Raw genomic sequence first — 16798 nt, forward strand, 5'->3', positions numbered from 1 at the left:
GCATTGTTTTCTCAATCAAATCAGCCACCAAAGTAATAAGAGAGGGCGATGGGCCATGGGGGGTTGAGGATTTGGTGCATCAAGAGCCGTATAATGCGCCTTTTATAATGTGATTAGGTGTCCACTTACATAATTCCTTTTTCTATTTTTCTTATTATTTTACACCCCCAGATATTTCTCTCTCTCTATGGGCTATTCCCTGCCGCTCTCCCCCCTATATTTTGTGAAAGTCTCTCCACTACTTAGTCTTTAATAACCATACTAGACCACCACCGCCGCACCTCAGCCGCCGCAACCGCTCCTCACCACTAGCCAAGAACAAATTTCCCAACTTTAAGCAATCATCGGATTGTCAATATGGAAACAGTTCTAGTACCGAAAATATAGCACCTTCCAACCTCAAAATTGACTGATCACTCGCCTTATAAAACCCAAGAATTTGATTGTCTTCTCTAGATTCTTGATTGGCCGTCGTCAATGGAAGAGCAACCCAGAAAACATTCTCCCCAAGAAATCCACCACAGCCCCTGCAACGGCGGCGACGCCAGGAGCATCATCTTTGGAAAATACGAAATGGGGCGGTTACTGGGGAAAGGCACGTTTGCAAAGGTATACCACGCGAGGAACCTCAAGACCTCCGAGAGCGTCGCTATCAAAGTCATCAGCAAAGATCTGGTCAAGAAAGAAGGGCTAATGGAGCAAATCACTCGCGAAATCTCTGTGATGCGATTAGTCCGACACCCCAACGTCGTGGAGATCAAAGAAGTGATGGCCACTAAGCAGAAAATCTTTGTCGTGATGGAGTATGTAAAGGGCGGCGAGCTCTTCGCAAAAGTCGCCAGAGGAAGGCTGAAGGAAGACGCTGCGAGAAAGTACTTTCAGCAGCTTATAAGCGCGGTGGACTTTTGCCACAGCCGGGGGGTCTCTCACAGAGACTTAAAGCCCGAAAATCTGCTTCTTGATGAGGATGAGAATCTCAAAGTCTCTGATTTTGGGTTATCGGCGTTGCCGGAACAGCTGAGGAACGACGGGCTTCTGCACACACGGTGCGGGACTCCGGCTTATGTAGCGCCGGAAGTGCTAAGGAAGAAAGGGTACGACGGTGCAAAAGCTGATATTTGGTCATGTGGGGTGATTCTTTACGTGCTTTTAGCAGGGTTTCTGCCGTTCCAGGACGAGAATGTGATGAAAATGTACACGAAAATCTTCAAGGCGGAGTTCGAGTTTCCACCATGGTTTTCATACGAAGCAAAGAGGCTGATTTCCAGGCTTTTGGTTGCTGATCCAGAGAGGAGGATTACAATCCAGGGAATCATGAGAGTGCCCTGGTTTTGTCGAGGTTTCACCAGGCCGGCTGCGTTCACAATCCAAGAACCGATTGATCAAGAAAAGCTCTTGGAGCAGAGCAAAGAATTGGAGCTTGTGAGATCAAAATCGTCGCCCCCCTTCTACAATGCGTTTGAATTCATATCCTCGATGTCGTCGGGCTTCGACCTGTCGAACTTATTCGAGAACCGGACGAAATCGGGCTCATTGTTCACGTCCAGGTGCTCGGCCTCATCGATCATGGCCAAGCTGGAATCACTTGCCAAAAAGCTCAATTTCCGGATCGTCTGGAGCAAGGACTATAAGTTGAGGATGCAGGGCGTTTCCGAGGGACGAAAAGGGAAGTTGTCGGTGACGGCAGAGGTGTACGAGGTGGCGCCGGAGGTGGCGGTGGTGGAATTCTCCAAGTCCGCCGGGGACACGCTGGAGTACAGGAAGTTGTGTGAGGATGATATAAGGCCAGCCTTGAAAGACATAGTGTGGAGTTGGCAAGGGGAGAGTCGTGCCTGCCAGGACTAGTTTCGTCGTTACAGCACAAAGGTTTTCGTGTGTCTATATGTTACACTTAGCCAATTTTGTGTGTCTTGACCAAATATGGTTCTATGGTCAGAACCTCTTTGTACATATTTTGAAGTTATTTAGGGGTGGTGTTGGCCTCGTTACACTTCATCTTGAGCAAAGTTCTTGAGTGGCTAGTGTGTGTGGTGTGCGTTTTTGCCAGAAAATGTTTGTGGTGCATAGGTTTTCTTGGTTAGAAGATTTCGGGCCCAAAGAATTTTGATTCTAAGGTTTAAATTCTAGAAAAAGAAAGAGACAAACTAGGGAAATTCCTATCCAAATCAAATTTGCAAGAACTAAATTAATCATAGAGCAAATATTGTACACTTGTTATTTAATTCGTATTTCTTTCTAAATTATACATCAATCACATCATAGTATGTTATACTTGACATATAATTGATTTTGGTCCAACCAGATCAGATTTAAATTAGAATTTTCCAACAAAAAGTTAAAACTTTATTGTCAATGGCAACAGCTTATCTGGGAATTGTGGTGGGTGTGAAAATGGGCAAGATGAGTTAGGGGAGCGGCGTTGTTTCGGCAGTAGAGAGTGGTCCAGAAGCGGCTTCATAGTCAATATCATCAGTGCAATGCAATGGCTAGTGCGATATCATGTTATTGAAATATTATAATTTAAAAAGAGTGATCAAAAAATTAATTGAGTAAACAAAATTTTAACTCAAAGAAAAATATTAGTTACCAAATAATTTTACTGGCATGTGGCATCATAGTGAAGTGTTGTTTAGTCTAAAACAAATTGCCACAGAAGTGGAAGAGTGAGAAACAATAAGCTCAAGATTGTAAGAAATCGATGGTACATAAAATTTTTTAACCCAATTCAGGTTAAATCAAGTTAAATCAATCACAAGCTAAGTTTGATATACTTGTCATGTGATTGATCATTCTTTTTAAATTGTATATCAATCACACCACAAATATATTATATATATTATTAAATTAATTTAGATGAGTCCAAATCCAAATTGAGCTAGAATTTTCGTAGAAAGTGGTGTTGCTGTTTTTGAGAAGTCGTGGTCAAGTGACCCCAAAATCTTACCTAAAATTTTCTTGGACATCATTGCTCGTGTTCCCCCTATTTTTAAGGTAGAAAGAGAACTGCATCCACTAATTTTCGATTTTATATATTAATGGATTTATTGAATAGGTTGAAGGATTTTTTTTTTAAATATCATCTCCATTTTACACAATAGTATCATACAAGTATGTGTATCGATTAATATACATCTTCATTTCAGTTTTGGAGAAGGTTGCAAGCCAACTTTCGTCATTTAAAAATAAAAATAATACTAATTATTTGGGTATTGATGTGAGAGTAATCTTATCAAGGTTCTATAGACCTTCCTGCCAATATCTTAAATTTTTAAAATGCTCTGGATATCTAATACTTAATGAAGGTCTTGACGACTTGACCTTTAAGGTCCAAAAAAACTTTAATATGCATGAACCAACTGTGATAATTAGATCATCCCGACATCCAGAAAAATTCTTACTCAAACTATGTATAACCAAAACAAATCAATCACATAGTGAGTTTAATATACTTATCATGTGATTGATCATTTTTCTTGAACTGTATGTCACTCACACAACAAGTGTAATATACTTGTCATATAATTGATTTAAATATAACCAAAACCTGTACGGGTTAACATTTATCCGTGACATCAATGACACACGTGGAATTATACAATTAAACCCTTCCCATAAATATTGGCCCTCCAACTTAAGTTTACAACTTATACTAATGAACTTGTTTTGTATTCTCTTCATATTCATTCTCGATTACTGACTTTAGCATCCGAATCCTCAATGTGGTAATACCAATTACTTTTGGAGTAGCAACCATCTCTGAACCCACTAAAGATACTTTGTTCTATTGTCCGGAACAACAGATATTTTTAAATTATTTAAAAAAAAACATGCAATATTGATATCGTTTGGAAAAAACCATCAAAATAGCCCATCTTATATTTATAATCTCTAAGATGATGCCTACGTCTCCATCGTGGACGTCGCGATTCCGTAGCCATTATGTGGAACTTAAAACTCGACACGGATGATATCAACAGTTCCATTCCGTCTCAAAACTTCAAATCAAATAATGCTTGATTTCGAGAGAGGGTCAGTCCGACAAGTTAAACTAATTTTGGGGGTTTGTCTGAATTTTGGAGTTTGAGTCTTGGGGACTTCAATCCGTCGCGTTTAATTACTCGATCCCGTTGTTCTACATATCTACATATATATATATATATATATATATCAATTCCAGTTACCTTTTTTGGTAACTATTAACAGATAAGATTACTTCTCGTATGTATTAAGTTTAGTACGTTTGATGTTTTTTTATTTTTTATTTTTTATTTTTTATTTTTTAAGATTGGTGCAAGAGATATAGAGTTAACATACACGTGTCTGAGTGTTCTTCGTACGTAGAGAGGGAAAGAAAGTGAAATGAAATGAGTAGGAATTTGCAGCTCAACTAATTAGTTTTGGTTATTAAGTTGACTGCCAAACTAACAACATTGAAATCACCTAATTTCTCTCTATCATTTATAGTTGATGTGTAGGCATATATATGTATAGTTTAAAGACAATTTTGTTTGTGGTAAGTTTTATATATTTACTGTTAAACTTTGTGTACTTTTACAGGGTAAATTACAAGATTTTTGGCCTAATTACAAATACTTTTTATTGTTTGATAATTATTGATATTCCTTAATGTTTGATGAAGTTACGTAATTCTTGGACGAGGGATTGAAAATGTCCACTTTGTTTTTTTCTTTTTTAACAAAAAAGTAAAAAAACTATTTAAAAAAATTGACAAGGTAAAATTTTCTTCATTAATTACCCTTCTAATCCAAAAAAAAATTCAAAAAATTTTAAATAAATAAATAAAAATTATTTCGCAGTCACATGAATATTTTGGTCAGTTTATCATGAAAATGCTACAACGAACGTCATGGTAAAAATATTTTTCATGGCTAAATGTTTTAGCCACCCTACCAAAAACCACGTCTAAAGATCGTTGTGTGGCCGTAGTCATTAACTTTTGCTATGGCTATGTATTAGTAATCATGACAATTAACCATGATTAAATATTATATTTCTTCGTGGTAGTTGATTATGATCCTTGTATGTTTTGAAAATTTTAATATGTCTCACTCACGTGATCTCATATATTATAGATACCCTTCAACAAAGTTTAGAGGAACGAACGTTATCATTCAACAAACTTATTTCAATCTTTACTTACTCAACGAAGAATCCTAGATGGAAGCTATCCGACGTTGTAATGAGGTTTCTCTGTTGAATTAATTTTTAACCTAGAGATTGAGATTATTGATTATATCAGGTTCTCACTATTAGGGACAATCAAGTGGCTCAATAATGACACTTTATTCTTGTAAAAGATAAGTCATTGATCCGGTCGAATCCAGGGAATAAGAGTTCAAGAATTAGCAAAGAATAATCACTTTTTACGATCACATATTAAACTGAACGCCTATTATAATTTTAAACATTATAATCAATAACGACACTGTGATTTAAAATTTTAAATTAGATATATTACATCTAAAGCAATTATTATCACATATATATGAATACTATATGTAAGAAACCCTAATAATGACTGCACCAGAAAAAAGGCACATTTGGCAAAATCAGATTGCAGGTGTGTCAAATCTGCCTTTCAACACAATGAATTAAAGAAAAAAAATTAAATAATTACATAATTGACAAATATTTATTTAATTTACTAAGTAGAAATGGAATCTAAGACCTCTTTGTTAATCATAGAATCAACTTTAATTAATTAATCCAAGTCCAGGAGCCTCGGCCTGGACTTGATTAGGTATCTGGAAATTTCTCCTATGACAAGCTTGTTTATTACTATATTAATATATATAGATATACATATGTATTTATTTTCTTGCAATATTTTAATGTATTATGTAACATGATTTCTTGATTCATGCACAAATGTCGTGATCCCATGATGGGATTGAGATCATGCCCAGCTGTGGACCCTCTGAATCGACCATGAATTGAAGTCCATACCACTATTTGATTGCTAATGCCAAATAATCTATATAAAATACTCTCTCTCTATTATAGAGGACCTAATAATATAAGACAATGAAACAATGTATTGTTTTGACACTATTCCAACACAATATGCAATTAATGAAGACTTGTCAAGGTTTCTCAGAGTTTCATAGATGCATGCTTCGGTCATTCCTTTGAATTTGTTTGAGTTCATATGTATCTGCCTTATTTCTTAATTAATTCACAATAATTAATAAACCTGATCTCGCTTTTGGTTGGCCTAACTACCAATTAATTACTAATTAATTCAGAGACAGGAAAATTGGGTCTTGTTATTTGAGAATATATTCCAACAATAATGTAAGTAGTTTATTACCACTACAACTATGTTGTATCCTTCTTCTTTCTTTTTCTTTTCTTTTCTTTTCTTTTTTTTTTTTTTTGAATTTGTTCAATCGCATGGCAGTTTTACTTAATTACATGTCATTTCTGGAATCAAGTTTGATGTTGCGTGAGGTATTGTTTGTTTTTCACTTTGTTAGGAAGAAGAGACTTCGAAGGTTTATAAACTCCTCAAATTTTTCGTCTGCAATTATTGAGAGACGTTTATCTACATCATTAGCTCCTCAAACGAGGAGGTTGGGACAGGCAAATGGTATCATTCCCACTGACGGAGGAAAATGATACGACTTGCAACTCGATATCGGTATCTCACTGTGCGGAGGAAAATGGTATCATTCCCACTCCTTGTTTTGCAATCGATGGGACACCTACCTACATCAAAGTTCTACCTATAAACATTTCTTAATTGTTAGGGATAATTACATCCACACCTTTTAACCTTTGATCTATTTACACAATCACCCATATTTTTTAAAATTACATATACACTCACCATAAATGTATAATATTATTTATACAAACTACTCTTATTTTTTAAAAAAATTACATATATATCCCGCAAAACATCGATATAATTACATAAATTATCCCTAATTTTTTTGTTGACATGAGGAATTTCTATAATTAAGCAAATTAAAAATATAAATAATTAATATATCAAGAAATATGCATATAGTTATCCTTAATTATTAGCGGAGGATGTTATCAATAATGTAAAGACACTTGAAAAATAATTTGATATAGCATCAAACGCTCCACTAACACACATGATCAAAAGACGAGTCAGACAAATTCGACGTACAAATATGGTAGGGACTATTAGGGCTGTGTATTTCGGTGAATCGAATCGAATCGAACTGAATTTCTGATTAATCTAAAATTCGGTTCGGCAGTTTTAAAAACCAAACTGAAATTAAAATTGAAATCGATTCGGTTTTTAGGTTCAAAAAATCCAAAATTTATGTTTTTATAAATAATATATATCTATATATAATTTTGATATTTTTCAATTTTGTTCAAAAATACATGTACTGAAGTATCAAAATTTAAAAATTAAATGTATCATGAAAAGAATATTTATGAATACAATTCAAAATTTCAAATCAAAAGAAAAGAACAAAATAACAATCCATCCATTTAATTTAAATTCAAATTTAATAGTACAAGTTACAAATGTACAACTACAATATTTAATATCCAATATATAATGTATTTATTTTATATTATATTAATATTACTATATAAATATAATATATAATAATGTATTTTAATATAATATAAATAATAAAAAGATCAGTTTTCAATTCGTTTCGGTCACCAAACAATCACAAAAAAACCAAATCGAAAAACCAAAAACTGAAAATCGGATTGAATTTTTTGGTTCAATTTTTGGTTCACACCGAATTTTCAATAAAATCAGTTTAGTCGAATTTTGAACACCCCTAGAGACTACAAAGCATATTTATTTGGTACATTTTACGACCATATATACACGGTCTATTTTAATTGTTTTTTTTCCAAAATTCAACAGTAAAATAACTAAAATACTAAAATAACACTAATTGTATTCATAATTCCGGAATTTATTTGGTTTTTACAAATCCTATAAAATTGCCTCAATATTAACATATACAAACAATTAGTAGTAAACTAAATAATTACTCACATACAACTAGAACTTAAATTTATGATTTTATAATTACTAAATTTCAAACATTAATTCCAACAAGCTCTCTTAAAATTTGGCATAATTATAAATACTCTCTTATTATTTGAAAAAATTATCAATTCCCCCTCATTGTTTGAGAAAATTATCAATATTCCTATAATTTTAACAGTCATCCAACAACTTGCCTAATTCATTTGTCTTTGTTAAATTTTCATCCATTTTTTGTAATGAACTAATCAATATGCCTTACAAACTATGAATTATAACTTAATTTAAAAATTGTGGACTAAGCAGATAATTTCTCATTTTATAATTATTCAAGTTTTTTCCTTCATCGTGTTCGGTTTAAATTTTTAAATTTTTTTAAAAAAAATAAAAATTATATAATTTTATCAAATAAAAAAAATTCTGATAATTTTTTAAATAATAAAAAATATTTTTAATTATAGCAAATTTCTATCGTAATTTAATTTAAATTTCGGCATCTGCTGATAGAACGCAGCTTTTCAACCACATAAAAGTGTGTACATCATTGGAGGCACAAAGTATTCTGAGGGAGTTGTTTTGATGGCACACCCATTCAGAGGTGGTGGTTTCTTGTAGGCTGAAGGGCATTCGCCAATCATCTCTCTCCAAGTAACCCTTCCACCACAATTATGTAGCCAATAATAATACAACCCCTCAACAATTTTCACTTCAATCAATCATTCATTCCTTCCTTTGTTATTACACTATTATATGACATGTCTTTCTCTTACATTTACTACAATTATAACTGCAGTTGGGAATTGGAAAAAGTTAGAAATATGGAGAAATAATAATGCTGGAATACGTTTCATATTGATTGTACATAAAGAATTTGTTGGCCTTCTCTTTTTAGCAATGAGTCTTTTCAAGATAAAATTGTGAGGCAAGTACATAATCACAGTGAATAATATCTTATGCAACAGAGTATCGATTGAATCGCAAGTCATATCACATAAAAAAAATTTGATCCTTGCATTTTTTTCTTAATTTTTTGTTTTTCGAATTTGTATATTACCATAATTGTGAGGGAGGACGGTGTAATTAACCGTAAATAAATATAAGGTCACGAGTTTTGAATCCCACTACATATATGCATATTTATGTTACTCTATGTGAATTTGTAATAATTTATTTTTTTTATCATTAGCTGTAATTTAAATGTTATATATTAAGAAATATATTCAAGTATTGACAATATTTGAAAAAATAATGTAATTATTATTTTTATTAAAAAAAAAAAAAACATGTGCACTCAAACAAGATATTTTTTTATTTGTTTGGGATTTGATAATGATTGCATTTCTACAATTTTGAGATTTTAATTAATTGAGTCATCCAAAATTAATTTTGATCATAGTTTCTTGGCAACGTGCTCGCAATTGAGCTGCTCAAAGTTGACGGGCTGTTATATAGTTATATGTTTTTTTCTCGAATATTTTATGACAAATATTTCGAAAAATAAATACTTAAAACAGAGAAGTTATAGTTGAAATTGAATTTGATTAGACCTGAATTAAATTATGCGGCAAGTATAATATATTTATTTTATAATTAATTGCGTTCAATCAAACTATATTTAAATAAAAAAATTTCACCATGTCAAGTTAAAAAATAATTGAACTTTTTTCTAGCAATCAAATTCTGCAGACAAGAAGAATAGGACCAAAATGTTTTATGGAGAATGCTATTATACATATCAATGGGTCTGAATTTTTTAAAGCCTTAGAGAAAAAACTTGCATATATATATTTTTTTTAACATCAAATATTAAAATATTAAATAATAATTTAAGTTTTGGAATAATAAATCATATTATAATTAAATTAAATAAAAGATTTTAAGTTTGAATTTCAAGATTGGTTCACATGTATGCTTCACAAAAAAGAATATATAACACATTAAATAACTAATTAAATATGATTAGATGAATCTTGTATCTAAATTATATATAATAACTAAAATGCTTAAATGATGCAGTGTTGAACAGTAGGTTGGATGTGACTCCATACAGACCTTTTTCTTTAATAAAAATATAATATGTTTTAATTATGCTAAATGTTTAATATGAAAATGTTATCTTTTATATATAATATATTATCATCAGAAAGACAGAAACGTGCAACAAAACCCTCATCGTCAAATTAATAATTAAATCCATCAAGGGATCGACAACTCATGATTATGGCATATTAAATTAATTTTAATTAGACTAGACACATTTCCAAAATTTCATTATCAACAATAATGTCATATCCAGCTACAACAAAAAGCTACTCAATAATCTCAAATATAATTATTAATGCGTTCATATATATATATATATATATATAATTGTAGTCTTTATTGATTATATATATATATATATCAATATTAGAAGAAATATTTCATATATTAGTCATGATTAAAACAAACAGTCGTAATAAATAGTGATTGACTATGATCATGCTATGATTGTTGACCGTGCAAGGTTTTTAGGTTTGGGTGTAATATTGAGTGGGATTCAAATTCATTACCTCAAATGTAAAATATTTTATTCTAAACCATTAATATATCTTGTGGGATGAATAAAGTTCCGGTTTTTAGGTTTCAAAATTCAGATGATAGGTTTAAATATATTTCTTGGCACTTCCTCATGTGTAATTACTATTTAGCCCATCTCCTAAAAAAAGAAAAAACCGAGGAAGAACACACTAAAGGCCAGCAATTAAGTACAAGTTATGGGCCTAAAGCCCAATAGCAATGGGGTTAGCATTCTGAGTTGGGATTGGAAGGTGACCTTTTTCCTCAAGGCTTTTGACTGTATCATACAAACACTGCTTCACGGGTGTGAACTCCAACCCCAACTCCTTCAGCTTTTGGTTTGAGAATTTGTATGCCTTTTTTCTTGGATTCTTTTCATCTGAGCACCTGCACATTCAAAATAATAATCAGATTTTCCATATTTTTACTCTAGGATATTTACAACTTTTTAAAGTACATTACTACGGAAATCATAATTGGTTACTCTCATCATGTATCACCCGCCAACTCCATTCATTAACTTGAGTCCCACCAAATCAAATTCAACTAGAATTGACATCACATTTCAAATTTGACAATGACATTAGGATTAGGTGAGGACATTTTAATTCTTTCCACTACTAGCTAGGCATGGTTCAATCGTGCGAAAATAAAATGATTCAACTTACTTGGAAGGGATAGGATATTCCGGGAAGAACTTGGCCAGAATCTCCACCACCTCACTGCGGTGGAGGACGCTCTCGGCGCAGAGGTGCCGCCCTGATGCAGCCGGTGCCTCAAACAAGAGTATGTGAGCCAATGCCACATCCTTGACATGCACATAGGCTTGGATGGAGTTGGCATAAGTCTTTGCAGATCCAGTCAAGTACTTGAGTATATGAAGAACGCTGGCGTTCACAGTCCGCTGAAGCAACGGACCAAGCACCAAAACCGGGTTGATCACCACCAAGTCCACCCCAAACTCCTCAGCTGTATCCCACGCTGCTTGTTCAGCCACGGCTTTGCCGTAGCAATACCAATTCTACAACAACGGCACATTGCAGTTAATGCACAATCCTCTTAGCAATATTAGTAGGTTTCAATATTTTCTAGCTATAAACTAAAGATTATGGTGATGGTACACGTAGATGAAATGCAAACCTTGGTGTTTTTGCAGAATTCAAGGTCGCTCCAGCAAGTCTCGTCCACAACTTTATCAGGGTCTCTGTTGGGATCCATGTATATTGCACCTATTGAGGAGGTCAAGACCACACGGCTGACCTTGGCTTCTGCTGCCGCCCGTATCACATTTCTGGCCCCGTTCACTGCCGGCTCCACCATTTCCTCCTTCATTTACACACACATCAGACACACACACCATATGCAAGCTGTGATCAAACATGGGAACGCAAGACTAAAACACCAAGATAGGATAAACTAAGTACTAGGTTCGGCCGTCGGGAAAGTTGAGTTGCAATCAATATTAGTAAGTATTAGGCAAATAACATGCTCATCCATTGTATCATGTAGATAAGAGGCAAATCAGGACAAGTGACTTAACCTCCGCCATATCCCAAGATTATTCAGGGTCCTAGTTTAGGTTGATCAACTTACGTAAGATCATGAAACGATCTCAAAGAAAATTCAAAGTTCAGTTGTTCCAACTCTCAAACGTCATTTTCCATATGCATCACTAAGACTCCTACGTCAAATGCAAGCATGCTCACCACCAACTCTTACCACCTACCACCAATCACCAACACCACCGCCACCGCCACCCACCAACCACACCATCCCCGCAGCCAACTTAGGATCACATATGCCTAAACTTCAACAATCCGTTTCTCTCAACTTCACTATTCTTTATTTTTTTCAAAAACATCTCAAAACAAAACCTTTTCTTAAAATATATGACAACATGGCATCATTAGCTCTCAGAAATAGAGTAAAAAAGAGAAAATCGATCACTTCTCCAACTTATATGTAAAATTTGGACGCAAATAAAATGAAAATCATTCTTTTTAAGAGGGAGTAAGTTATTACTTGTTTAATATCTATAGACAACCACATTTATTAATCTTCAACAACATTTAGAGGAAACATCTTATAAGCTCCTACATAAGATGTTTTAATAGCTTAAAGATGTCTCTTATTTTAAAAATAAGCTTTTAAAATGTTTAAATAAATAAAGATGTTAGAGTTTATAAGATGTGTGTTTAGTATAATAAATTTTTCATATTATAATAATGACTGAAAAGTTATTAAACTATTAGAATTTAAAATTATATAAATAAAATAATTTTGCTTTGAGGGAAACACGTCAATTATATGAAGGGTAAAAATAAAATACTAACAAATTATAAATGTATTTTTATTTATTGAATATTAAGATTAGAGAGCTTATAAGATTCTTTAAATGGGCGAAGGTAAACTTTTTAAAAAGAGCTTATAAAATCTGAATAATCTTATATTAGGATCTTAGAAGCTATTAGAGAAAAAAAAAAAAAAAAATTTTGCCAAAACGTTTTCATTGTATCATATCTCTTTTATATATATTTATATATATGTATGAGGATATACTAATTTTTTTACTTGTAGGGACTATAGGAAAACATTGTCCATGTTTTGGTCCATATAAAAAATGAGGCAAAATCGAAACCAAACATTATGATAAGATTTGCCCAACACCCTCTTAATCGAAAAGACTAAAATGGAAAATGCGGAACCAAGCCTTGCTCATTTTCCAGACTATGCATTAACGTTGTGGTCCTAAAGAGAAAGAACGAAATTTTCCACACGGATAAAACGTGAAAAAATACTCTTGATAATATCCATAAATTAATAAAAATCATTTCTTTATTTCTTCAAATATTTACTCACAATCACTAAAAGTATCAGAAAGGGTACTCACTGGATCATCAGTAACCGGAGATGCAGTGTGGAAGACGCCATCGCAACCGTTAATGGCCTCCTGTAAACTCTGATAATCATTAAGATCAGCCCTGCACAGAATCAATCTCTCCTCCGCTCCCTCAAGCTCCCTTAGATGTGAATTCTTGGGATCATCTGCAACCCCCCAAATAAATAAATAAACAAAATTAACAAAACCCTACATGCAAGAACAGAGAAAAGAAAATTAATTAAAAATTGTTCCTGAAAATTTCACCTGGATTTCTGACGGTGCCTCTGACGCTATAGCCTTTCTCAAGGAGAAGTTTAACCAGCCAAGAAGCAACAAAGCCTCCGGCACCTGTGACGCAGACTAGCTTTCCGGGAACCGAGGCCATGGCGGCGTTGAGCGGCGGAGGTTGGTGGAGGAATAGGGGAAATGATGAGCGAGCCAAGAATGACAGTAAGATAGCGCGGTGATTGTGATGATGAAAGAAATTTGTGAAGCACCGCGCTGTATTTATAACTGTAAAACTATAATGCAATCACTTCACCAACCACTTTCGAATTTAAATGGAAAAGAGTTGCAACTTTGTGAAATTGTAGTTGATTTTTACACCTTTTACTTGCAACTTTTTTAGACTGTAAGTCAAACACAAATGTAGTAGAATTTAGGAGTAATTATTTTAAAAAATTATATTTATTATTTTTAAAATTTGTTTTTATTTAATAATAAGTTTCTTCATTAGGCAAAATATATTGAATTTATTAGTATTATAAATAAAATAAAATGAAAATCGATATTTAACACAATTGATTTATTATTGAGTTATTACAAGTCAAACAAATATTTTGTAATTAAACTACATGTTTATAACAGTGAAGATTTGGTCATAAAAGATATATTTAGCCTGTAATGAATTAATAATAAGTCAATTGGGATAAAAATATGAATCTTTATCCATTTTTTGGTTAGTACCATTAAATTTGGTAAATTTTAACTTTTGGGTTACTTATTTTTTAGATAAAAATAAATTTAAAAGGTACTAAATGTAATTTTTTTAAACTATTGGGAATTATGTATAATTACACTAAATATCAGGAGGTATAATTATTCCTGAAATTAATACAAGAGGGAGGGAAGATTGCTAATTTATGATTTTCGGCTAAAATTGTCTTGATCAAATTGCTATTTTTTTTAATTAGAGGAGTAAATTACCAAAATTAATTTCCAAATATTCAAAATTACCATCCTTATATTTAAAGGAGTGGTGTGCAATGTAATTGTTGTCTCGGTGCGAGTAATATTCTCTGTTACAATTTTATATGATGCTCATAATTTTATCGACTTAAAAAAACATTTCACTAGAAAGAGAGTTCTTGAAACTTGTAAGCCAATCAAACTTCTCATCTGCATTCGACTCGACACGAAGATAGCAAAATGACCGTAACTCCACCATCTCAAGTAGTCTAAGTTGGCTAACAGCGTTAGCAACTAGTGCACCCATATAAAGTAATTGGAATGACCAATTTAATCACAAGAACCCCATCAACGCATTAGAATTCAAAATTCAAATCCTCATTCAATCAAGTATTATAAGTTAACCCATAATATACTTAACTAAAATATGTTTGAATAAAACTGAGAGAGAGAGAGAGAGGGAGAGGAAGGGACAGAGAATTGGCACTCACCAACATGAAAGGGTGGCCTACTATTTTGACTATTTCCAAATCTTGTGTATATTTTGCTGAAATTCAATTGAAGCATATTTTCTTGTGTCATACGGAAATAGTAATTCACCCCTTTATATTAAAAATTTAAGCAATTTATTCTTTTGTGGTCTTAAAAAAAAAGTAAAATATCGCCCTCATGCGAGAGGTGCAACATATACGTCCTATGTGTAATTTTAATTAAATTTTACCTATAAAATGATATTTATATTCCTAAATTTGTGTCTTGGAGCGGTCTGTGAGGGAGGGGGATGTGTGTTGTGGGGTTGGACTATACATACATATGTATATTATATTATCTATACATATATTTCAAATATGTATTTTAAAAATTTTGAATATAAATTATATATGCAAATTAAATTTGGACTGTTGATTTTTTAAAATAAGATGTCAATTGTTAATTTAAATAAGATTTTATATGAATCATAGATTATTACAGATGTAATATGAACCATTGATTTATATTAGATAAGATCTAACAATTATAAAAAAAATATACAAAAAATAATTTAAAAAGAAAAATAGGTGAAGGGGGGGGGGGGTAATTTGCTCATTTTATTAAAACACATGGGGTAAATTACTTATTTCTTTTAACACGATGAGGTAAATTTCTATTTTCGCATAGCACGGGTGGGTAGTATGCATTTTGCCCTATTCTCCTTTTGCTTCAAACCATTTTATACTTCTTCATCTTTTTTTCTAATGCAAATTCTATTTAATACTCCACTACTAATTATGCATATCAAATCTTTTATTGCAAACTCTATTTTATGTTTTATTTCATTCAATATTCAGACATTATATATATAGTTTTTTTTAAATAAAATATATAATATTATCTTTATACATCTGATATGTGTATATTTAGTAACGTAAATAATAGAATATAATTTATAATAAAAAATTCAATCCGCTAATTATTACGAGAATTGGACCATTGACTCTTCCCCCTTCACAAGTTATTCTTAGGACATTGGAAGCTGCACGTCCCACCAAGCAATAAATCATCAACATATTACATACCAAAACCTCCCAAGATTTCATCTCTCCTACTTACAAGGATAATTACGCATCTCCCGAGATTTGATATAATTACATATAAATTTTATATAATTTAAAAAATTATATTTAATATTTCTAACATTTATTTTTATCTTAACAAATAAACCCCTCATTCGTTAGTCAGAATTTTAATTAAAATTTATTGATATTAGCAAAAGATTAAATAAAAATATATATTTACCTTTAATTGACTTAGTATTTATTTTTTATAAGTCAAACAAATCTTTTCTAATCAAACTACTTTTAAGATGCATCTTCACATGATAATGCATGTGAGAAAATATATCTTTTACCCTTATAAGGATATTTTTGTTAAAAAAAAAATTATTTGACCTCCAATAAATTAATAATAAGTCAATTTAAGATAAATTTGAATTTTCGTTCAATTTTTTACTAATATCAATAAATTCAATGAATTTTAACTAACGAATGAATTTATTTGTTATATTAAAAAAAACAAAAAGAAAAAAAGATCAAAAGTATTAAATGTAAAATTTCCCAACCACAAGGTATGTAGATATAATTATACAAACCTCAAAAAAGAACAATGCAATTATCCCT

General features: G+C 32.0%; 2 protein-coding genes across 2 annotated transcripts; one reads left to right on the plus strand and one right to left on the minus strand.

The window, feature by feature from the left end:
- Window positions 243-2085, plus strand: LOC105158312 (CBL-interacting serine/threonine-protein kinase 5-like). Its single transcript, XM_011075025.2, has one exon. It carries the CDS (start codon window positions 478-480, stop codon window positions 1843-1845), a length of 1368 nt encoding a protein of 455 aa, XP_011073327.1. The 5' UTR covers window positions 243-477; the 3' UTR covers window positions 1846-2085.
- On the minus strand, window positions 10559-13966 carry LOC105158313 (cinnamoyl-CoA reductase 1). The gene is made up of 5 exons (XM_011075026.2): window positions 13719-13966; window positions 13464-13618; window positions 11714-11899; window positions 11242-11594; window positions 10559-10960 (listed from the first exon to the last, which is right to left on the minus strand). Exons 1-5 carry the CDS (start codon window positions 13837-13839, stop codon window positions 10777-10779), a joined length of 999 nt encoding a protein of 332 aa, XP_011073328.1. The 5' UTR covers window positions 13840-13966; the 3' UTR covers window positions 10559-10776.

This window comes from Sesamum indicum, linkage group LG3, assembly GCF_000512975.1.
Source record: "Sesamum indicum cultivar Zhongzhi No. 13 linkage group LG3, S_indicum_v1.0, whole genome shotgun sequence".
In the NCBI taxonomy this organism is placed as follows: domain Eukaryota; kingdom Viridiplantae; phylum Streptophyta; class Magnoliopsida; order Lamiales; family Pedaliaceae; genus Sesamum; species Sesamum indicum.

Excerpts from the sequence above, each read along its gene's own strand:
- LOC105158312 (XM_011075025.2), top strand. The coding sequence starts at position 478 with ATGGAAGAGCAACCCAGAAAACATTCTCCCCAAGAAATCCACCACAGC.
- LOC105158313 (XM_011075026.2), bottom strand. The coding sequence starts at position 13,839 with ATGGCCTCGGTTCCCGGAAAGCTAGTCTGCGTCACAGGTGCCGGAGGC. Across the intron at positions 11,595-11,713 it reads AATTCTGCAAAAACACCAAG|AATTGGTATTGCTACGGCAA; the intron begins GTTTGCATTTCA and ends CCGTTGTTGTAG. Across the intron at positions 10,961-11,241 it reads GAATATCCTATCCCTTCCAA|GTGCTCAGATGAAAAGAATC; the intron begins GTAAGTTGAATC and ends TTGAATGTGCAG.